This window comes from Beta vulgaris, chromosome 9 (assembly GCF_026745355.1).
Source record: "Beta vulgaris subsp. vulgaris cultivar EL10 chromosome 9, EL10.2, whole genome shotgun sequence".
In the NCBI taxonomy this organism is placed as follows: Eukaryota; Viridiplantae; Streptophyta; class Magnoliopsida; order Caryophyllales; family Amaranthaceae; genus Beta; species Beta vulgaris.
Window position 1 is genome coordinate 14403093 of NC_079210.1, and position 24169 is coordinate 14427261.

At 36.9% G+C, this 24169-nt stretch overlaps 1 protein-coding gene across 1 annotated transcript; it reads right to left on the reverse strand.

Annotated features, from left to right (window-relative positions):
* Positions 1-594: 594 nt before the first annotated feature.
* On the reverse strand, positions 595-18201 carry LOC104883320 (DNA damage-binding protein 1-like; the record flags this gene model as incomplete). The annotated part of the gene is given in 16 exon segments (XM_057392171.1): positions 595-1454; positions 1670-1954; positions 3201-3552; positions 9337-9611; positions 10222-10497; positions 10934-11044; positions 11653-11868; positions 11957-12157; positions 13556-13664; positions 15125-15235; positions 15393-15598; positions 15782-15857; positions 17349-17395; positions 17738-17803; positions 17944-17995; positions 18068-18201. Coding segments are annotated over 16 exon segments (3099 nt in total), but the record flags the coding sequence as incomplete, so codon positions are not given.
* Positions 18202-24169: the final 5968 nt, after the last annotated feature.

Here is a 24169-nt window from a genome sequence, read left to right on the forward strand (position 1 = left end):
GTAGGAAATTGTAAGCGAGAGAATTAGTGAAATCATGGGTAAGAAAAGTGCAATTACTTCAACTAGATTAGTATAATAAGAGGTTGTCACAAGAGGTATTTGATTAGAGAAACTAATATGTTTCTTTTCCTTCCCATTTCATTATCAAAACACAATGGAAGTTCAAAAACATACAATCGACCTACACTTACCCTATGTTTGGATTAAAAATTTCAAAGGAAAGGAACGGAAGAAAAAAGGAGGAGAACAAAAGGCTATTGTTTAGAAAAAGGTTCAAGGGATGGAGATGGAGGGATCTACCTATTTTTCCTCTGTTAAATAATTTTAAAAACCTCCAAATTTGGAGACTTAGAAAGAAATTGGAATTGGAATTTCCTTTCTCCTCCTCCCCTCTCTCCTCTCTCTCTCTCTCTCTCTCTCTCTCTCTCTCTTCCTTTCCTTTTCCCCCTCCTATATTATCCAAAGTGTTAAGATCTCCAAGATCATCTCAGTTTAGTATTACATGTGAGCCAAAAATTCAGAAGTCAGAACAGTGAACAGAGATGAGTTTACAAATCATAACGTACTACGTACAGATTCACTACACAACACAACTTCAAACATGTAGATGTAAATTTTACTTCATGAACATACACAAACAGATACAATGAACACCTAGTCATTAGGAGGCAAACTCTCGTCGCCAAGATTGGCTGAGGAGAGGAAATACTATGATTCATCAATCCACTGACTTATTGTTGCTACTTGCTACAACATTGAACAAATCAACATGAGACATGAGCCCACAAGTTGAACAAAACTTGGAAGAAATGGGAGGGGGGAGGGGATGCCTAAAAGATATGTATAGAAGCCTCATTTGCAGGTAAAGTAGATTAATGCAATCTGGTCAGCTCCTCAATTCTCTTGCTAAGCTCCTCAACCGAAGCACCCATTGCTTTTGAAATTTCCTCCATACGACCACGACTGAGATCAAGGAAAGATTCAATCAGATCCCCATCAAGGAAGTTTCTAGCATCTACTGTCTTCTTTTCATTGTAAAAGGACCGCCAATGTTCATGACTCAATCCTCCTACGCCCTTGATAACCTTCCTCATATTTGATTGTAGCTTCTCGAGGAAGATGTACTGCTCATGTGGAAGGGAGGCAATCACCCCTATTACACCATTAACAGTTCCAAAGATCACAGTTGGTATTTGACCAATATCAGAATCTGGCAACCGCATAACAAGAGAACCGTGGCGGAAACGATTGATGAATTCTCCAAGGTGGTATTCCCCAACCACTTCCAAGCGTGCACGCTCCTCATCAGTTGCACCTTCGCTATTCTTTCTTACTGTGAAAAGATTGAAATTATTTTCTGCACCAAGATATATATCATCATCAAGAATCTCTACAGCTGACATCCAATTTGCATTGTAGTCCCGCGCACGTTCCTCAATAGCACCTTCCTCGTGCTGCCATAGCACATAATGAATTATTTAACATGAAGGTCAAAACAGGAAGGCAAATAAAATTTAAACAAAGTAATTACAAGCATCAGAAGCACATAAACAAAATGATAGCATTCAACTGCAGATCAAGTCAGAAGACATGCAACATACAAAACTGCATACACACATTATACAGAGAGAAAAGACAATGCTTTCAAGATCATTCTAGAGCTCCCTACCTTATATATCAGCAGAGAAATTGACTTCATCAGATCTCCAACGACAATGAAATCCCCACGAGTTTGAGCATACAAGGCAAGAATGTGGCCATGGTGTCCACACTCTGACTGTAACTCACGCGTACCATCATCTCGGAGCATCCACTTATAAAGCTGAATTTTCTGATTGATGGCAGCAAGCAACTTCCCGTTGAAAGCATTAAGCGAGTACACAGCTCCTTTTGTTTCTTTCTCAGCAATGAGCTGCAGCTTCCCATCCTCAACCACAAAAACAAGGATTCTTCCCTACATCATTTAGATGCAGAAATTACAGTTCAGTGCTCTTCGTAAGAGAGAATAATGCACAAATTTCCACAAAAAAATATTCACAAACATTCAGGGGTTTGATTACAAAATATTGTGCATAGATGGAAAGAAAACTAAATTACACAATGCCACATGATTCTTCTATCCAAATGGAAACCTTTCATTGATTCCACATAGAAAGTTAAATGAAACATTTACTTATGCTGTCTGTTAGTTGCACTTATCTTTAACAAGATAAGAGTACAAGACATAGGTTGCAAAGAAACGGAGACAGGTGTGGGTATGGACGAACACGAGGAATGCTAACCCAAATGTTCATGATACGAGGACACGGGAGAATAATATTAATAATACTTCCTCCGTTTCGATTTAGTCGCTACACTTGGGGTTTGCACGGACTCGTATGCAAATGTTGGGGAAGAAAGAGATAGAGAGAAAAAAATAAGGGGACCATGTGGGAGGAAAGAGATAAAGATAATGATTTACCTAAAAGAGAAGTGTAGCAAGTAATGTGAAACATGCTATAAAAGGGAAGTGTAGCGAGTAAATTGAAACGGATGAAGTATATAATTATCTATTTATTAAAATTCCAAAAAAAAAAAAAAACTTATTTAAAACAAACATTTTTCATTTTTATATTAAACATCCATTACTTCATATATCATTAATCTTAATGAATATTGAAGTACTCTTATGAAGAATTTTTCTTTTCCTTGAACTCACTTTTATAATTTTATTAAAATTTTACATTTTATGCAAATATATAAGGTTTAAATACTTCGTCAGTTTCTTTTTAATAGTAATCTTTGTTTCGGCACACATTTTAAAGAAGATTTAAGGATGTAAACTAGCAAACTAGGTAAAAAGATTTTTAAGACTAGTAACATATAATCTCATTCTTGTTTGAGTTAAAATTATTTTACCTAATTTGCTCGTTTACACCCTTAAAGAGTTAAATCTCTTCCTTAAAATATGTGCCAAAACCAAAGTAGCTGTTAAAAAGAAATGGATTAAAAATATAAGACACGTGAATGGTATGTCTGATGAGTATCAATGTCCAATAAATGTCAGATAAGGGACATGACAGCATGACTTGAGCTTCCTACCACCACAAGATGACCAAGCTAATTTTGCAGCTTCATATGACGTATTTTACCTAATTTTACAGAAGTTATCTTGAAGAAAAATGTATGAAAATAAAGTCCATAACAAGACAAAACTCTACCTTGGTTGGCTCATTTTCCTCCGGTAAAACATATGCTGTCCCTACACAGTAGTAAACATTGCTGTCGTCTGAGAATGAGCAACTCAGTATAGAGCAACCACATTCATAGGTATCAAGCGCATAAGCTGATATGTGCTCAAAGGTTTGGTCATCCAACAAACGCACAAAATGCATTTCAGATTCATCTGCACTAGCTTGGTTGTACTTCAAACTACATATGGCAAAGGTGCGAGTTTGTTCCTGGTGACAGATACGCCGAGCATGCTCGCCAAGGGGGATAGACCGAATATGAAGCTTCTGAATATCATCAATGGTACCAATTGTAAGTTCGCCTTCTTTTGCAATTGCAAGGCTGTTTAACAGAGGATGCAGAGGATTAATAGCATACGAACCACTAAAACTTGAATATGTAACAAAAATATGAATGATCAGCTTTAATGGGCACTATCATACACAAGCATGAGCCAAATAAGCTTATCATATGCAACCACAGTTTTTGGACACATCAAATTCAGAATCTAGTCAATAGCTAAAATCAGTGGCTAAGTAATAGCAATAAATGAGAATTTTTGACACCCAACATCTCAATTCCCCACCCTTGACAAAGAAATATGTGTAAAAAAAAAAAAAAAAAAAACAATTTTATTGGATAACAATACCTTTCATGAGACAGAAATTGTAAGTTTTTCTTGTTATATGTATACTCAGAACATAATTATAAAGTTAAATAGAGTTTGAAATCAACAATTTATACCTAAATTGTTTATAGGACAAATGAAGAATCAGCATGGCACACTTATTGTTGAGATTAATATTATTAATATATATTTATTTTGAGCTTGTATGTACAGCTGGCACAAGTTAGTTGCAAGATAGTTATAAGTTGTTAGAAGGTTGTTACACTCTTTGTATATATATGATTCTTTCTTCATTGAGAAGATCAGATTCTGGAGAAATAAAACACAACTTCTTTCTTGCAATCTCTCTATTCTATTTCTCTCTCTAATTTCACAATTGAAATTGATGAAATTCTTCATGGTATCAGAGCTTACGGTGCTCTAAAGTCAGTGTTTCCGCATTTTTACACTGATTCTTCTTGAATTCTTCTTTCTTCTAATTTTCTCTATCTTCTTTCTTCTTCTCTTCTATCAAATAATGGCAAATTCTTCTGATTCTGTATCAAAATCAAGTTCAGAAAATGTTGTATCCAGCTACAACGATCCTTATTTTCTGTCAAATAGTGATAATACTAATCATTCTATTACAAATCATACGTTTAATGGCAATAATTTCATCAATCGGAATCGTGCTGTTAGAATTGCTTTGATTGCAAGAAATAAACTCGGATTTCTTGATGGCACATTACAGAAACCTGCTATTGATTCTGCTGATTATCAAAAATGGATTCGAAATGATCATATGGTCATGTCATGGCTTTCCAATTCTATGGAGAAATCAATTGCTGAAAATTTCCTATTTGCTGATTCTACTTTTCAGTTCTGGAATGAAGTAGTGGAAAGGTATGGACACACAAACGTTCCTCAATTATATAATCTTCACAAAACTTTGATGAAAGTTGAACAAGGAAAACAATCCATTGCTGAATATTACAGTAAAATGAAAAGAGTTTGGGATGAAATTAATGTTTTAGATGGTTTTCCTGATTGTTCTTGTGGTGCAATTGCAACATGTAGTTGTAATTTGTTGAAGAGAATTTTAGAAGCTGATCAACGTATGAAACTCATTCAATTTGTTTCTGGATTGAATGAATCTTATGACTTATCTAGTCAGAATTTCTAAGTAGTGATCCATTACCTACTGTAAACCGAGCTTTTATATCCTTCAACAAGTAGAAAGACAAAACATGAACAATTTCAAGGTTGACAAGGTTGAAAATGAGTGCATTATTAGCATCTCAAACTTCTAACTGGTCAGAATTATGGTGGTCAAAATGTCAGAATTCTGGTAGCCAGAGATTTTCTGAAAAGAGATTTTAAGAGGATGAAAACTGATAGGCTGTGTGATCATTGTAAGATGAGAGGCCATACCATTGACAGTTGTTTTGAGCTTGTTGGATATCCAGAATGGTATTCCACTTTGAAAGGGAAATCTCAGCCTAAGCTGGCTGCTCATGTTCAAGAGGCAGGTGTTTTAGGACATTCTCCTCTGGAGTTTGACACTTATGATCATACTGGAGATGTTTCTAATACTGGTGGCATGGATTCTGCTGTAATGAAGAACATGTTTCAAGAATTTGTCAAAATGATGCAGACCAAGTCAGGAGAATCTTCTTCTCAGCACTATACTGCAGTTAATTTTGCAGGTATTACTTATGTTTCTAATGCAGCTTGTTTAGCACATGATTTTGATTCAACATCTTGGATCATAGACACTGGTGCTACTGATCATATGGCAGCAAATCAGCATTTATTTGCATCTATTCATGCATTAAACATCCAATCAAAGTTGGTTTGCCTAATGGTTCTCAAAAACTTGTTAAACATGCTGGAACAGTTCATCTCACTTCACATATTATCTTGAATAATGTCCTATTTCTTCCTGAGTTTAAACACAATTTACTTTCTGTTGGAAAATTACTTGATCAAAATAAATTGGTAGCCCAATTTGATCAAGATCAATGTGTTTTTCAGGACCTTCACACTAGACAAATAAAAGGATCTGGCAAGAGATGTTCTGGACTTTACAAATTTCATGCTGTTTCTACTACTCATGATGTTTCTACTACTGTTGCTAGCTATAACTCTCTTGTAAATACTAGCTATAGCAATCCTAGCTTACCTATTGTTCACAGCAGATTAGGACATCCTTTTATTCATACTTTGAAACATTTACAGTTACCATATGATGGCAATAAATTGGATGCTTTTGATTGTGAATCTTGCATATTTGCTAAACATCATAAAATGCCATTTCCTATTTCATCAAGTATAGCTGAATGTTCTTTTGATCTTGTGCATATTGATCTTTGGGGTCCCTATAAAACCCCTTGCTTATCTGGAGCTACATACTTCCTTACAATTCTTGATGATCATACAAGAGTGACTTGGACACACCTTCTTCATTCTAAAACACAAGTCCCTGGCATCATATCTGGTTTCTTGGCATATATACATACTAAGTTTGGCAGAGAAGCTAAATCCATTAGAAGTGATAATGGTACAGAAATCATTCAAGCCTCTTGTACATCCTTGTTTATTGAAAAAGGCATTATTCATCAGAGAAGTATCCCTGGTAATCCACAGCAAAATGGCCGAGTTGAACGCAAGCATAGACACTTATTAGAAACTGCTAGAGCTATTCAGTTTCATGCTTCTCTACCTACAAAATTCTGGGGTGATTGTCTACTTGCTGCCACTTACCTCATAAATCTTCTTCCTAGTTCAGTGTTACATTGGCAAACTCCTTGTGAAGTCTTAATGAAGAAACCTCCTTCCTATGCTCATCTCAGGACCATAGGTTGTCTTTGTTACCCTGCTCTTAAAACACATGACAAATTTGCTCCTAGATCCAAAAGATGTATTTTCCTTGGATATCCCTATGCTCAAAAGGGCTACAAACTTTATGATCTTGCTTCTCACAAGATTATTCTTAGTAGAGATGTGATATTCCTTGAAGATCAATTTCCTTTTCACACTTCTAGTTCAACATCTCCCATTTCTACTTCTTCTTGTCCTCTTACTACTATCATGGATGTTCCTTTTGATACTAATCCATCTAATATTCCTCCTTTTCAAAATGATTCTACTGCTCAGCCTGCTACTTCTCCTTCTTCTTCACCCTCAGTTAATATACCTACTACTTCTTCTCCTATTCATTCTTCTTCTTCTATACCAGATACTAATGATACTTCTTCCCCTACTCCACCTATTCTAATTCCTTCTTCTTCTTCTACTATTCCTGTGAGACAGTCTTCTAGAATTTCTAAAATTCCTGACAAATTTCAGGATTTCATTGTAACTTTGCCTACTTCTTTATCTGCTTCTCATGAATCTTCCTCTGATTCCTTGGCTTTTAAAGTTTCTTCTGAACCTACTCTAGCTCATTTAGATGGTTTTTCCATTCAAAGTCTTTCTAATATGCTCTCTACTACTGAACCTTCATGTTACAATCAAGCTAAAGATGATCCTCAGTGGATTGATGCCATGAACACAGAAATTAAAGCACTTGAAGAAAATGATACTTGGGATCTTACTTCACTTCCTTCAGATAAATCTGCTATAGGGTGTAAATGGGTTTACAAAGTCAAGTTTAAACCTGATGGTTCAATTGAAAGGTGTAAGGCTCGTTTGGTTGCTAGAGGGGACAAACAAGTTTATGGCAAGGATTTTAAGTATACTTTCAGTCCTGTTGCAAGGTTCACTACAGTGAGAGTTATCATAACTTTGGCAGCTGCTATGAACTGGAATCTACAGCAACTTGACATCAATAATGCCTTCTTACATGGCTATATTGATGAAGAACTTTATATGCATCCTCCACCTGGCTACTCCAAGGCTTTACCAGGTCAGGTATGCAAGTTGAAACGTTCTCTCTATGGTCTTAGACAGGCCAGCAGACAATGGAATATTGAGCTCAGCAAGTTTTTGATAAGTCTTGGTTTTGTTCAATCAAAACAAGATTACTCTATGTTTACTAGACATGATGGTTCTGATTTTACTGTTATAGTTGCCTATGTGGATGATCTACTGGTTACTGGCAGCAATCTACATCTTATTAATGAAGTGAAACAAGCTTTGCACAAAGCTTTCACTATTAAAGATCTTGGTAACCTCAAATACTTCCTTGGTATTGAGGTCACCAGATCTTCTTCTGGAATCCTACTTAATCAGAGGAAATATATCCTCGATTTACTCAGTGCTACCAAGATGGAAAATTGCAAGGTTGCACCATTTCCTCTTCCCAAGGGCCTCAAGTTAAGTACTGTTGAAGGGCCTCTTTTAGCAGATCCTGAAGTTTACAGAAGAATTGTTGGCAAACTCTTATATTTGAACATGACTAGACCAGACATATCCTATGCTGTTCAACAGCTTTCTCAATTCTTATCTGCTCCTAGGACTCCAAATTTTGCTGCTGCTCTTCATGTTCTTAAGTATCTCAAGGGTACTATTAATCATGGTTTATTTTATGCTTCCAATAATTCTCTTCTTCTTAAAGCATACAGTGATGCAGATTGGGGTACATGTGCTTATACTGGAAGGTCTCTCACTGGTTTTTGTGTTTTTCTTGGAGATTCTTTAATCTCTTGGAAAACTAAGAAACAAAAGGTTGTTTCTAAAAGTTCCACAGAAGCTGAATACAGATCTATGAGTCAGACAACCAGTGAGATTGTATGGATTGAAGGGTTGCTTCAAGATTTACTGGTTCATGTGTTCTACTCCTATTACCTTGTTTTGTGACAACAAATCTGCTCAATATATAGCAGAAAACACAGTGTTTCAGGAGAGAACAAAGCATCTTAAGTTGGATTGTCATTACATAAGAGAACATGTGGATTCCAAGTTCTTTCTTTAAGTCATGTTCAGTCATCTCTTCAACTTGCAGACATTATGACTAAGCCTTTGGCTGCTGATCAACATCATTTCCTTTGCCAAGATTGGTCTGGTTACTCAACCTCCTGCCAGTCCATCTTGAGGGGGGGCTGTTGAGATTAATATTATTAATATATATTTATTTTCAGCTTGTATGTACAGCTGGCACAAGTTAGTTGCAAGATAGTTATAAGTTGTTAGAAGGTTGTTACACTCTTTGTATATATATGATTCTTTCTTCATTGAGAAGATCAGATTCTGGAGAAATAAAACACAACTTCTTTCTTGCAATCTCTCTATTCTATTTCTCTCTCTAATTTCACAATTGAAATTGATGAAATTCTTCACAGGTTCATAAGAGTCCTTTGCAAACAACAAAACTCGGAAATAATTGAAAATGAATGTATCTCGTTATCTACAAAACTCTAAGAATTGCACGTTATTTCAATGTTTTCAACCGCACCAAAAATGGACAGACGGAAGGAGTATTTTCAATATACATCAAATTTCCTTTGTTTACTTGATCGGGATTTGAAAAAAAATGTTTTTTCAATAACCATGACAATTAATAAAATGATCTAATATACATGTCAGGGAAAGCTGCAGAATTGAAGGGGCACATATGGCTGACTTCCTTGAGATTTACATTGCTGTAAAGTAGCTTTTTATTGCTGCTGTATATAACAGTTGGCCGATCAGAAGCAGCAAATACATGAGTAGCATTCTTAGATGAGAATGTCCTGAGTGTAATTGGTTGTGTACCCAGAGACACCTTCTTCCGGTCAGTCAGTTCACCAGAACTCATGTTCAATATGAAATTCAGGAGATGGCCATCTCCAAGAGCACATAATAAGTAAGATATCTGGAAAAAAAAAAAAGAAGCTATAAGTTATAATCAAGAAATAGAAACCTAAGGTATGAGATAATATTAATCAGTATACACTGCACTAAGCATATTATAGTATTATACCATTGATATAACAAAAAATATTGATGTAGAGGGAATATTCAAAAGAGAGGATGCTTCCTTGTATATGTAGAAGAGCTACTTTTGTTATTCTAAAGCCACAGAACTAACAAGAATATAGATGCACAAAAGCACCCATTTACAACATTAAATTGGACGTTGGTTATAAATAGGAGCCGGAGAAATCTTTCAATCAATTGAAGCCTTAATCTTATAAATGGGGTCGGCCACATGAGCCAAAATAGAGGAAATTCTTTGTCAATCCTTTTTCTAAATTTTTATTGAAATGTACTTGGATTGCATAAAGTCTTAGAGATCTATGTAAACATAGAGGCAAAAGGAGGCCCTTTTGAAGAGAGATACAGTTAGAACATTGACGGAAATGGAATTAAAGCAACAAATATGCAACTTTATTTAATAGGAACAGTAGCAAGAAAAGATAATACAACAAGAACACCCAGGGGAAGTTTATTAATTTGCACATAACTAAGTATGCTGTTCATACCCCTTCAAAAGAGCATAAAAGAACGGAGCGAGGAATTATCTCTCCACCGAGATTTTCCTTAGTGATAAGATTAAGATCTGGAAGTGAAAATATCCGAACACTAATATCCGTCCACATTCCAACAGCAGCTAGTTGACTGAAATTTGGATTTTGACCAATGGGATTTATGTCAAGGCATGATATCTCATACTCCAATTGTGCATGTTTCACTTCAGTCAAGATTCCATCACCAATTTCCAGATAAACAAGATGCCCACCACCAGTGGCAAGTAGAACCTGAAGAAACATAATGAGGCCTTAGTAATCACAAGTCTGAATCCAGCGGAAATAACATTGTTATCATCATAGCAAATTAAACTCTATTGACTATTATAAGCAATAATGTAAAAAATCGATTTAACTGAGTATTATTGCTTACAACAGAATTTAACAAGAACAGATAGATGACTAATCATGCTACCAGCACCAATGAACAGAATTACCGCCTCCTAAAAAAGTAAAAATACCCAACATAGATGGTAAATCAAAATCGGGGACCACGCTATGCATCTTTCCCAGATGTTTTAAATTTTACTTTATTCTTCACGCGGTCAATGAGCATAAACATCTAAGAACTTCTTTTAGGACTCTAGAGACAAACTAGGAACACGAAAGGACAAGGGTGTGGAGACCTACTAAACAGAAAAGGGAAAAGGGAAAATATATATTAGACCTGAGAGGCATTGGCAGTAGCAACATTCACAGAATATCCTGTCGGTGCTTTCCACTCATTTCGTAGTTCTCTAGATACCGAAGTAACCAGTCTAACAGAGTTTGAAGTGACCTGCAGAAAGTTCATCAACAACAATTAAAAATTACCACAAAATAAGTATCATACATCCTTAACAAAAAGCTTTCGCAGTAACTTGTGCAGTTTTAAAGGAGATGACAAAAACCCTTGAAAATACGAGTTCATAGCTTCATAGTGGTATCAAATTATTATCTTTGTGTGTTTAAGTATGAAACAGCAAGCCCTTTTCAGATTGAATAAATGCGTGTGTAAGTATTAAGCATCACAATAATAATTGTAATACATGTTGCTGTACCAAAACAACTCAATAAGGTAAAAGTAACAACGCATATATTAGAAGTTTGCGATCCTTAGCACACAAATTATCAGAAACAAGTACATGAATAAAGTTGTTTCCAGAAGTTCTCGTTCTTGGACAATATTTTAAGCACTTTATTGGATCAGAAAGTATTATAATACAAGTTGTTGATATGTTGTGAACTTTATAAATATGCTTAAACCAATAAAACTATACTTTGATAGTTCCTCGGTTGATGTAACTTTAAAAGAAAAAAAAAATAAAGGAAAACAAAGAGAGGCATCAAAAGAACAACAATTGAAAAGAGAGAAAGATGTACGGAAGCAAAGGGTACAAAACCTACTTCCACAAGTTGGTTATACAAAGCATCATGGCAAAATAAAGTTTGCACTTGTGAGTCAAACCCTTCAATTTCTGTTTCTTCCAATTCATCCTCAAGATTCATAGCTAAAATCCTGGTCTAACTGATGAAGCTAACGACCAAAAACGTATCATATACGTCATCAGTTGATGACCTTAGGGACCACATTCCCTTGATTCCTTGAAGCTCTACTGATTCCTAAAATGCAAATTTGAAATCAGTCAAGCCAGCAATTGAGCAAAAATAAAGAAAAGCATACGCCTAGAAAGAAAACAATAAGTAAGACCTGTTCATTTATCCCAATTCCATTCCGCACTATACGAAGAGAACCATCTTTGTATGCTCCAGAGCAAGTTACCACTTGGCCTTGACCTTGCCTCTCCAGGTCCACCACACAGAAGTCTACAATCGGGCCCAAATTAACATATTTTTCCAAAACTTCTACATATGATCCTTTTGCATCTGGTTGTAAATTTAATTTTATGAGCTGTAATAAAATCACTCTCAAATATCAGCAACCAAACATGCATAATGTGCACAAAAAACAGGTGACATAATTCATTAACAATTCATACCATCCACAGACAAGGTGATGTGCATTTGGACAAAGGTGAAGGATAGATAGTTAACAGTTGTAAAAAGAAATGCACAAATAATACATGAAATAAATCAAATGGTCAAATTGTCACCATCAAATTCAAACAGCACTTGTTGGAGCCATCATATTATTGTTGGCTTTACCATTCAAGCAAGAACTTGAAATCATAATTGTACCTGTGTTTTTGCTTTTTGGCAAAACAAACCATATTACTTATAATCTATGTCTAATACATACCTACATACAACCATACATGAAGGAGTGTGACAGTGTGTAACATATCAAAGAAGCAACTTGCACAAGGAAATGACATGGCAGCACACTGGGCACTTGTCAACATTTGCCCAAACAAGAAACACCCAATGACACTCCATATATACCCCCTCAAAGGTGCCATCCCAATATAAGAAACTCAGTGACCAACCTCAAGATAGAACTAATTATCCAACACCTCAGGCTTCATAAGTCTTGTGTAGGACTCTGAAAGCTCCTCAAACACAGCCTAAGTCAAGGTTTTTCCAGCTTCGATTTACTTTTCACAGTCACACTTCCTAGAGAATTGTTTGAAAGATATTATGCAAGCAGATTATAACTAGAGACATTATCAATTAATGAGGTTCATTTAGAATTTTATTGAGAGAAAAGTTTGCACCATTGCCTCCCAAATGTTAAGGAACTAGCTTGTATTATGTTACTCTGATCAAACCAATACAATTACTATCCTTAGCTTCCCTTTACACTGCTTGCTTAGTCTCCATAGTGTGTTTGCCAAAATAAGCTTCACCAGCTCACGTTTTGCATAGTTCACATCCAAAACACTATGCCTCTGCGCTGATTGTTCCCATTCTTTTCCCTTCCCATCTCTCCATTCTTGATTAACCAAACAAAGTGCCAAACATGTGTAGAAAAGAAAATCGGCTTTCTAATCCCTATAATAATAAGCCTATAACAAATGTAATTATTCTCAAGTCACATCAACTAATGGCTTAACTCAAAAAAAGGTGAAAAAAATGGTTTCCCATAGGAATGAAAGACACAATATGAGAAGAAAAAAAAAAATAGCTAGCTGCTCTGTAAGGATGTGAATTGCATCTTGGTAAATTATAATACCATGCAACTCAAAATCACTGTCAATATAATGTTACGCGAGTTACAGCTTAACAACGGATTAAGACAAGCAAAAGCGTAGACGTGTAGCAGTGTTTAGTGTTTAAATTAGATCCGAAAATACACAGGCAGGAAGTGGGGGGAAAAAAAGCTTCACGTAGACCAGCTTATCAGCCTTACCTGTGAGTCTCCATAGCTTGAGCCAACATAAACAAATGCATTATCCAAGTATGATATGGTTGATGCAATAGATGTCTCCCCCAAAAGCTCAATTTTCAGTCCAGTAACTCTGCCAAACTAAAGTTAATGACACCGATTACTTAAGCACCACAAGCACATTATGTTAAAAGTAGAAAAAATTGTCACCAACTACCACATAAATAAATTATTTACAAAATAGCTACCACACATAATTATTCTTCAAAACTACCACATAAAACTCAAAAGTTTGCTAGTCACTACCACTTTGGACGTGTGGCAGCTTACCACTAGTCCTTTACCAGTTTGCCTTTTTTTTTCTTTCTTATGTTGTACTGTTTTGCAACATTTTGAGTTTTACAAAGTTGCATTTATGTGGCAGCTTTGAATATTTTTTCCTTGAAAGTATAACAAATTCTGATAACAGATATTAATGTGGCCAGGAAAAATAAGGATGAAGTTGGATGGTTCACTAGTAGAGGATAGGTCCTCATTTACAATTTAGTATACTTCAGCTATACAAAAAATGAAGCTAGAAAATTTTAAAGAGTAGAATTTGTACTCATCAGCTGTTAGTTCCTTTTCATAAAACTATAGCTGCAATAATGTGTTTGTGTCAGTTTCTAACTACCTTTGAGACATCTTTAAATAATAGATGAACTAGCACATGATAGAGTTGCCCTCCTTTTGGCTTTTGGTAAAGGATAATACACATTCCACATCCCAAAACTCGCCCTTTGACGCCAAAGGATAAGAGCAATAGTCATTTACTTTACTAACAAGGACTTCTATATGAAGAGGTAACAAATAGCTGAACCTTAGGAAAACAAACATGTGCTTCAAGTGATCGAAGGTAAGGTTTTCAAAATAACTATGGTAATAGGCACATTGTGTATTCTAAGGACCCAAAATAAACGTAAACATACGACTCCATACATAACAAAGAGCAAACAAACATTAAAACTTAAAAGTGAAACAAAAAACGCAAAAAACTGAAAACACATATAGATATTATTATTAAGTTATTACTATACAAATCCTCCAACTATTTATAACACAGAGCATGAGAACATCAATTACATTTGCGCAAGCAATCAGTCCTTTACATCTCTTTTTCACAGAAAAGACAAACTAAAGGACACAGTTAATAGAAGTTAGCGATGAAAAGGAGTACTGGCAATTCAAAAGAAATTGCAGGGTCTGGTTGATCATAGAAAATGGCAAAATGACGCACACAGGCATTTTTTTTAAAGAAAAAAAAAAAGCAAGTAATTCTTGCGACTAGTCACATTTGAGAGAACGGCCCTTCTTGAATGTGGGTTTAAGTTTTACAATATTGTGATCACCATCTAAAACAATCATATCTAGTTTTGCAGCTCTTTTTTCAGCTCTTTATTTGATCACTATCAGTACATGAATCTGGTCTGTTAACTAGCAACTGGCAATACAATCCAACTCTGGGGCAAAGAGTTGGGTAAAAGACAATTTAATAATTTTTAAAAGGTGGTGTATATTATGACAATGATTATAAAGAATGATAGGATAACTCACTTCTCTTTTTCATGAGTGATAACAAGCAAATGCAGAAGTCCTGCATGATCACCAAGCAAATATCGAGAACCATCAGCATCCACCCTTCCATAGGCTCTTGTAATTGACTGAAGACATCCAAGACATCAAAGTTCATTAACCATAATTACAAGGAGCTGAACCACGCTAAAAAATTGTTTTCCCAGGTAATTCATAAATATATATTTTTGCTGCATGCTCATTAGGACACAGAAACAAAGTGATCGTGCATGCAATTCAGAGTATAAAACTTATGGGAATCGCTCTAAATGCAGTGGCACTGCAGTATACAATTGTCTCCTCCCCCACAATGATGACTCCGCAGAATGGAGGTGGAACTGGAATAAGCAAATCAGCCCCGTTATCAAGATTATTCTGGGACCAGGGCCCTTCAATAAAATCTTTGTCCTTTAACGAGACCTCGTATGTTTTTACATGACGAGCATCTTTATTATCCTGCAGAACAACCCAAAAATCATTCTGACAAGCTAAAAAGGCAGTCAAATACACAACTGAGAGGCAAAAAGACATTTTTAAAACATGATAAACAAGCAGGCCAGCACTATATGTCGTAAAAATTTAAACCCTTCCCTAGGAGAATGGCTTATATTCTTATTTTACCAAGTAAAGAAAACGCACCTGGTAAAGAACTACAATTGTAGGTCGTGCACAGCCATATAGAAACTTTATATCGAGTACTTGAAGCTCCTCGAGCCTGTTCATCAGCAAAGTTAGTGTATACCGATAATTTTAAAATAAATAAAGAGCATTTAACATCAGGATATAAGCGATATATAAATATGTGCAAGTTTATAACAGTGGAAATTGCAAGCCCAACAACAATCATGGTAAGCCTTGAGCGTGATTGAGTTGAGATAAGGACCTCTGCAAACATGGTTCCATAAGGCAATAACGCTTATGCAAATATATGTTTGGCTGTATGCATTTCTCAGAGAGCACATAAACATGCAACATGAAGGAGAAAAATCTCAACCACCCACAATAGAACTCAGGGCCGTTCCTGATAATTTTTGGGCCCTAGGCGGACCTAAAAATAAAGGCCCCTATATGTGTCGATCCTAATATTTTATAGGTCATATAATTAAAACCTTCGTACCTAAAACTATGATCTATATTTTGTCAATGATACCAATAAAAAATAAGCACATAATATTTTTAAAAATTGCACAAAAATAACACAAATTTCACTAAATATTCAAAAAGTGTATCAATTTTTATTTAACTGGTCATAGTTAATTTCTTTTTTTGGGCCCCACACGATCGTGGGCCCTGGGCGGTGGCACTCCTTGCCTACCCTCAGAACCGGCCCTGATAGAACTTAACTAGTTTGATCCCGTGCAAATGCACGAATTGTAATAATATTATAATTTGTCGTATTGAGCCCGATTTTTTAAAATAAATGAGTTATTGTTTAGTTAGATAAGCATTCATCTTTAGATAGGTTGGTTTTTTTTTTCATTTTTTGTATTTGTTTAAAATTTAATATTTTGAAAATAATCTGATATTTTTATTTTAAAAAAATAATTGTTATTGTTTATTTGGATAAGCGCTCATCTTTAGATGGGTTGGTTTTTATTATTTTTATTTTTTAAAACTTTAATATTATGAATTTTGAATAATAAGGATTGGATAAGGATGAATCTATAATCTGATATTTTTCTTTTATTATTTTTCGTTTTTATTTTGAATTTTAAATTATTTTCATAACTTTTTTCAAAAAACTATAACTTATTTTATTTTAACGAAATGCAAAAAAACAAATAAATAAAAAAACTCCAAAAAACGTGGTGCTGACACATAAGCTAATTTTGGCACAGTTTTAGTAATATAGTAATAGATAGGGGAAGAAATCTAATATATCAATACAAGAAATTCATGACTACCACAAAAAAAAAGCAACATGAAAGATAAGTCAGACAACTTTAACAGAGAGCCTTACAAATGCTATCTTGAATGGCAAGACAATTTAGCCAATATGCCTATCCATATAGTAGCACTTTGCAAGCAAAATACATGGACACATTGATATAGAAAGCAGTTTATCAAGTCAATTGTTATCAAAGAAACTCTTCAATCACATAAGAAGCATGCAGTGTGACAGTGGGAAATGGTGCATAGCTTTATTTTAGTTAATCACTAGTCCAACACAGCCTATCTCCAAAATTATTATTATACAACTAGATACCTGATGTTAAATGCTTCTTTCAACTGTCCTTTATTGTCAAATGGGATGGGATCACCTGTCATCAGTGACAGCATTGTCAGCAAATTGTTCTCATAATATATTGTCCAAACATATAAATTTTTCACTTATGGATGACAGCAATAGTTATACTTATCCACACACCTTAAAAAGGCAAGGATGAGGAGCTAGCTCAAGTGGTAGAGCACTCCCCTCTGATCCTTGAGGTCAGGGGTTCAATACTTACCCCCAGCATTATGTTGGGGTATTTCCTTAGCATGCTTTGCATGCTTTACCAGCCAATGTGCTGGTAGTTCCTACAAAGCTAGTAGCCTTGGTAGGGGTTAGCCCTTGGGCTGACTTAATTTCCCAATCAAAAAAAAAAAAAAACACACCTTAAAAAGGCCATCATACAGATGGAGTCCAATCAATCTGCAATCAGGATCGATGATGCCAATCTACAACAAGCCCAACCCCTCTCGGGGAGAAATATATAAGAATACTTTAGCAATTCAGTAGAAAAAGAGAATGACAATTGGCACTTTTCTTTTGATATCTAGCACCAACTGCAAAACAAGAAAATGCTTTGCAAACTCACCTGTCCATTGTCAGTTGGACGACCAATGCGATCTGAAACATCTCCCATCGCTCTGCAAGGCAAAAGTTATACTAGTTCAGAAAAATTACAAACACAATCAATAATCGTTTAAAAAGAATTAGACCTGGTGACGAGCTCTGATGTCTCAGGATCCCACTGAAGAACACAAAATTTATATCGTTCAATTGCAATGAATAAGAAATCTTGCGCTTCACCCTGTAGAGCACACAGACGAAAGCAGTTAGTCAATGGAGGAGATATCAAGGATGCTAATTTATACAACAATCCAAATAACTTCACTAACATGGGGTCGAAAAGGTTCAAGGGTTGCAATTCTTCCATACATTGGAACATCCAGCATGGGCTGCAAGAAGGCATACATAGGAGTTATTAAAAATTACATGAAGTCTCGAATTAGGGAAAACACGATAAAAAGAAAGTGTATACATAAAGCAACAAGTAAAATCTAGAGAGATGAGAGAGAAAAATCTAGAGAGAGAAAACACAAGAGTGAGAAACCCAACTGAAGTAATTCAAGATCATCAATGGAGAACTGTCAGCCGGAAAAAACCAAAGCAACCCCACCCTCCTCCCCAAGCCACCCGCACCTGCTTCATCAACTATCTCCCACCAACCTACTCCAAATCTGACATTGCAAAAATCTTCCGAACCCATGGAGCAATAGCCGAAATATACATTCCTATCAACCAAAAATCCACAGAGTACATATTCGCATTTGTACAATACTATTACCCGCAATCTCTCTCCACCGCAATCACTGATGAAAATGGACGAAAGATAGAGAACCTGCAAATCTCAGTATACCCGGCAAAATTTGACAAATCCTTGCCCAACCACCCAACCAACCAGCCCACAACCAAACAACCACCTAAAGCACCACCCTTTAAACAACCACTCCGTCAATCCCAGCCTCTCTGTGACCACAGAACATATAAAGAAGCAACAATTCCAAGCACAAACACTGAACCCCCCCCCCCCCACCTCAAATTGAACCATGCAAACCCTCTCAACCCACATACCCATTTGAAGAATTTATCCAAATACCAAACATGACAAAACCCCAACCCTCAGCTCATCGAATAATGTCCTCAAGAGCTCTTGGTCAAGATACGGAAAAAACGAGACAATCTTTGGAAGCAATTGATTTAGAGGGAGATTATGTAGCTGCCATCAAAGGGAAAAAATGTCCAGAAAATGAAGAATTGCTGAAACGAAGTGCCATTGCTTTTTCGTCCTCCTCCCAATCATCAGAGATAATACTCAATCATATTCTCTCGGAAGGCGTTAATTGCATCCAAATACATCCAATGGGAGGTATGTTACACCTTGTCACCTTTGATTCATTTGAAGATAAAAAATCTTTCATGGAGAGTGGATGGTTACATAGATGGTTTGAAAAATTGATCAATGTTAATGATGAAAGCGCCTCTGTGTGGAGAGAAACTTGGATAAGTGTTTATGGAATTCCTCTAATTGGATGGGGATATGATAACTTCTTTAGCATTGGATGCATATTTGGGAGGGTAATATCAGTTGATTATAAAGGATTTGATCGTGCAAATATCCTAATATTCACAGATTGTCTTGTTGAAATTAACTGCAAAGTGTCAATGGAAATCAATGGGAAGAATTATCCAGTTTTCATCTCTGAAAAAAGACAAATATGGGAAAAAACTGCACCGCCGGATATTCCGCTGAATGTACCAAGCCCATGGCAGCCATCAGTGGACTCACCTTCCTCTGAAAAATTATCTGACCCAATGAAAACCAACAGTCACACCACACAGACAATCCCTACACCAAACATTAATTCTGACCTCGGAAACAACATCTGCCAAGTCACTGAGCAAACATTTAATCATTGTCCAGTGAAATCACCGAAAATCAAAAAAGCCAACCTTAAACCTCGAAAAACCATCCACCAGTTGTCAAAAAAATCGGCCCCACTGAACCCAAACTTTTCACCTTCCCAATCTTCCAAAACAATCAAACCTATCAAATCACCTCCATCCATTAAAAGTAAATCCAAAATAAAAAAAACCCCAACCATGATTGCACACGTATATCTTCCAGCCTGTCACCCAATCATCTGAACTCAAAAAAAGCTGCTAGCCCAAAAGTCCTAGAGCCCAATATCAATCTCGAATCACCTCATCACTTTTTTTTTTGATAATTGATGCAGCAGTTTTATTTATCAAAAAAGGAAGGTAAGGAAAACCTCTAGTACTCAAGGAAGGGTATTCCATCCAGAGATGGAAACTTTCATAGTGCATAGCACACCCTTGATTGAGGAAGTTCTCATTAACCTTCAATATTACATATTACAAAACTGCTGGGAGGGATATATAAACTGACCCTAATCCAGTTACAATACAAAGTAACTTTACACAAATCACTCCTTGCTCATACATTCAGATTCTGACCCCTGACTTATCCAAGCCCAAAGACTTGTATGAATTTTCCGACAGCTCGCCATTTGCGCCCCTCATAACCACGCAATGAATTCGGATTTGCGATGATGCCCTTGTTTTGCCAACGAATCTGCCACTACGTTTGAGCTTCTACCTTTGTAGGTGATTGAGATATTGAGGCCCTTTTTCCTCATGCTCCTTATGAAGTTTAAATGAAAGTTCATATTCCATGGGCCTCCGCTTTCACTATTACACCACATGACAGCGTTGGCCGAATCTGATTCTAGCAGGAGACTGGAATTCTTTGTCTTGTCCGATTGAAGTGAAATTTGAATCGCTCTGTGTATTGCTAAGATCTCTGCACAATTTATTTCAATGAAAGGAACGGGAGAAGAGAAAACACACATGAATTCACCCTTATGATTTCGTAGAATTCCTCCAATTGCAGAACATGAGTTGGAATTGATCACCGAGGCATCCACATTCCACTTTAGAACTTGGGGTGGAGGGGGGGCCCATGAATCATTTTCGGGCTGATGTTTTAGAGGCGGAGCACATATCCTTTGGTCGCTCCATTCAAGACAAAGTGGGTTTCTTTGAATATCAGATGGAGAGTATGGAAATCTACAATCCCACGCGCCAATCCACCAGCCTAACCTTAGCAATACAAGATCTTGTAGGTTCATTGCGTTTGATGATGAATTTTGGAATATACGAAGGTTTCTTTCCTTCCATATGGTCCAAATAATGACGAAGAAGGAGGCAGCCCATACCTTTTTGAAGAAGTTGCTTTTCTTTTTAATACACTTCCATTGAGAGAAAGCATCAAGGAGGCAAGAGGGGAAGACCCATTTGACCTTCCATATATTTAACCACCACGCCCATAACTTTTGCGCTTCAACACAGTGTAACAGGAGGTGATCACTTGTTTCTGATCCCTCGCCGCAAAGGGGGCAGATGTTTTCTTCTTCCGAGATTATTCCAAGCGCCGCTAGCTTGTGCCTAGAATTTATTTTACCCAGCAATGCTATCCACACGAATATTTCGATGCGGTGAGGGACAAGCCCTCGCCATACTCCTTTAACTGCATCAGAGTGGGTTGGAGGAGTAGTTTTACTCAATTCTTTTGAGAAAGATTTAGTAGAGAATCGGCCCGATTTTTCAGGGGCCCAAATGAGCCGGTCATCTGCGATTGGGTCAAGGCTAACTGATTTGAGTAATTCATCCAAATGCGACTTTTCCACTAGGTCTTGAGGGCGTAATACTCTCTTCCATGAGAAAACCCAAACCCAGTTGAAGCCCTCCCACACTCCATATGAGGCTATTGATGAATTTTGATTGATCGCAATGGAGAAAAGTCTTGGAGCTATGCGTTTTAAGGGCTGCTCGCATAGCCATGTGTCATGCCAAAAAAGAGAGGATATGCCGTTACCAACATTTTTTCTCATTCCATTCACCGCAATTAATCTCGCCCCTTCATGGCCCAAGACTGCAGCACAAATAGATTTCCACGGCCCACCCGAAACTGGCGTTTTTAGGTCAGATATTGAGCATGTTGAAGTGTAATTATATTTGGAGCGAATAATGCTGCCCCACATTGATGAAGGGTTTTCAAAGAGCCTCCAAATCCACTTGAAGAGGAGGGATAGATTTTTGTGTAGAATATTACCAATCCCCAGGCCACCCGAAGTTTTTGGCTGCTGTACTATGCTCCATGAGACCATAGAAAAAGGTCTTTTGCCAAAATCCCCACTCCATAAGAAGGCTCGCATGAGCTTATTGATTTTTTCTATCACTCCCTTTGGGACCGGAAAGAGAGACATATAATAAAGAGGAAGGTTTGAGAGGGAGGCCTTGATGAGGGTGAGCCTACCACCTAGTGATAGCAATTTACCTTTCCATGATGCCAACTTGTTTGCTAATTTCTCTATGATTGGATCCCACGTCCGGATCCGAGCTGGGTTGTCTCCGATGGGAAGACCTAGATATGAGAAAGGAATAGTCCCTATTTTGCACATTAGGGAATTTGCCGCCTCTTGAAGCCAGGATGATGCTACATTTAAGCCCATTAATGAGCTCTTGTGGAAGTTAACTTGGAGACCAGATACTAACTGAAATATGATCAGGGTTTTTTGGATATTTTTGAGAGAGTTGATGTTTGCCTCACAAAACATAAGTGTGTCATCTGCATACTGCAAATGCGTAATCTCTGAACCACTTGAACTTGCCGGAATTCCTTTCCATAATTGCAGACTTGTTGCTTTATTAATCATCTGACTAAGAACTTCACCTACGAGCACAAAAAGGAAGTGGGAAAGTGGGTCCCCCTGCCTTAGCCCTCGATGTAATTTAAAGGGCGGAGTTGGCGATCCATTCACAAGAATTGAGGCCGATGCACTAGTTACACATGTCTTTATCCATTCACACCATTTCACCGGAAAGTTCATTTGATCAAGTGTCCATTGAAGGAAGTTCCAGGAGACACTATCATACGCCTTGTGGAAATCGAGTTTTAGAAGAATAGCCTCAGTGTTCTTCTTTTTACACGACTCGATAATTTCGCTTGCAACCAAGGCTCCATCTAGAATTTGTCTGCCTTTCACGTACGAAGATTGGAGAGGGCTGATGAGAGAGCTTATTACTGATTGAAGCCTTTTCGCCAATAATTTTGCGACTATTTTATATATAAAACCAACCATGCTGATTGGCCGATAGTCTTTGAGGCTTGATGGATTGTCAATCTTGGGAATGAGTGCTATGTACGCTGTATTACATCCTCGGGGAAGGCAGCCTGCTTCCCAGAAATCATTCACTATACTATAAATGTCCGTCTTAATAATGTCCCAGGCACTCTTCACGAATTTGAAGTTAAAGCCATCCGGACCCGGTGCTTTATCGGATGCGCATGATGATACTGCCATATCTATTTCTTCTGTCGTGAATGGAGTAATAAGGCTGTTTGCTTGGTTCTGTGACAGTCTCTTTAGGTGCAAGTTTTTAAGGGTTGGTCTCTTGACATGGTCTTCCTTGAAGATTTTCTTGAAAAAAGCCCGAGCTTCTTTTTTGATCTGGAAGGGATCATTAATGGATTGTCCATCTGTTTCTATACATGCCATCATGTTCTTTCTTTTCTTATTCGAGGCGATTGCATGAAAGAACTTTGTGTTTTTGTCACCTGCTTTTAGCCAAGTAATTCGAGACCGCTGGGCCCAGTATATTTCTTTCCTCTTCATCCACTTCCATAGGTCAGCCTGAGCTTCTCTCCTTTTTCCAATTTCTTCTTTGTCAAGATCTCTCTCATTGGCTTCTTTGTCAAAGTTTGCAATACAATCTTCTAGCTTTCTGATGTTTGCATCAATACTGCCAAATTCATTGAGGTTCCATTCCTTGAGTCTTTTCTTTGTCTCTCTCAATTTTTCAACCACACTGATTTTTGATGAACTGCTCCATGAAGCTTCCACAATTTTCATGCACTTAGGATCTGTCAGCCAACAGTTGTTGAAGCGAAATGGCTTCGGTCCCCATTCTTGAATATGAGAGTGAACAAGCAGCGGGCAATGATCCGATAGCCCTCTTTGCAGGATTGATACTTTAATATTTGGGCAGTGAGAGACCCATTCAGGGCTTACTAAGAGCCTGTCAAGGAGGCTTTTTGAGTTTGCTCGATACCATGTGTATGCTCTGGATGAAGACGGGATCTCCAGAAGCTTTAATTCCTGCACAAAGCTTTTGAAATCGTTAATACCATTATGAGAGAATGAGAGGCTACCTCTTTCTGAGGGGCGAAGAACTTC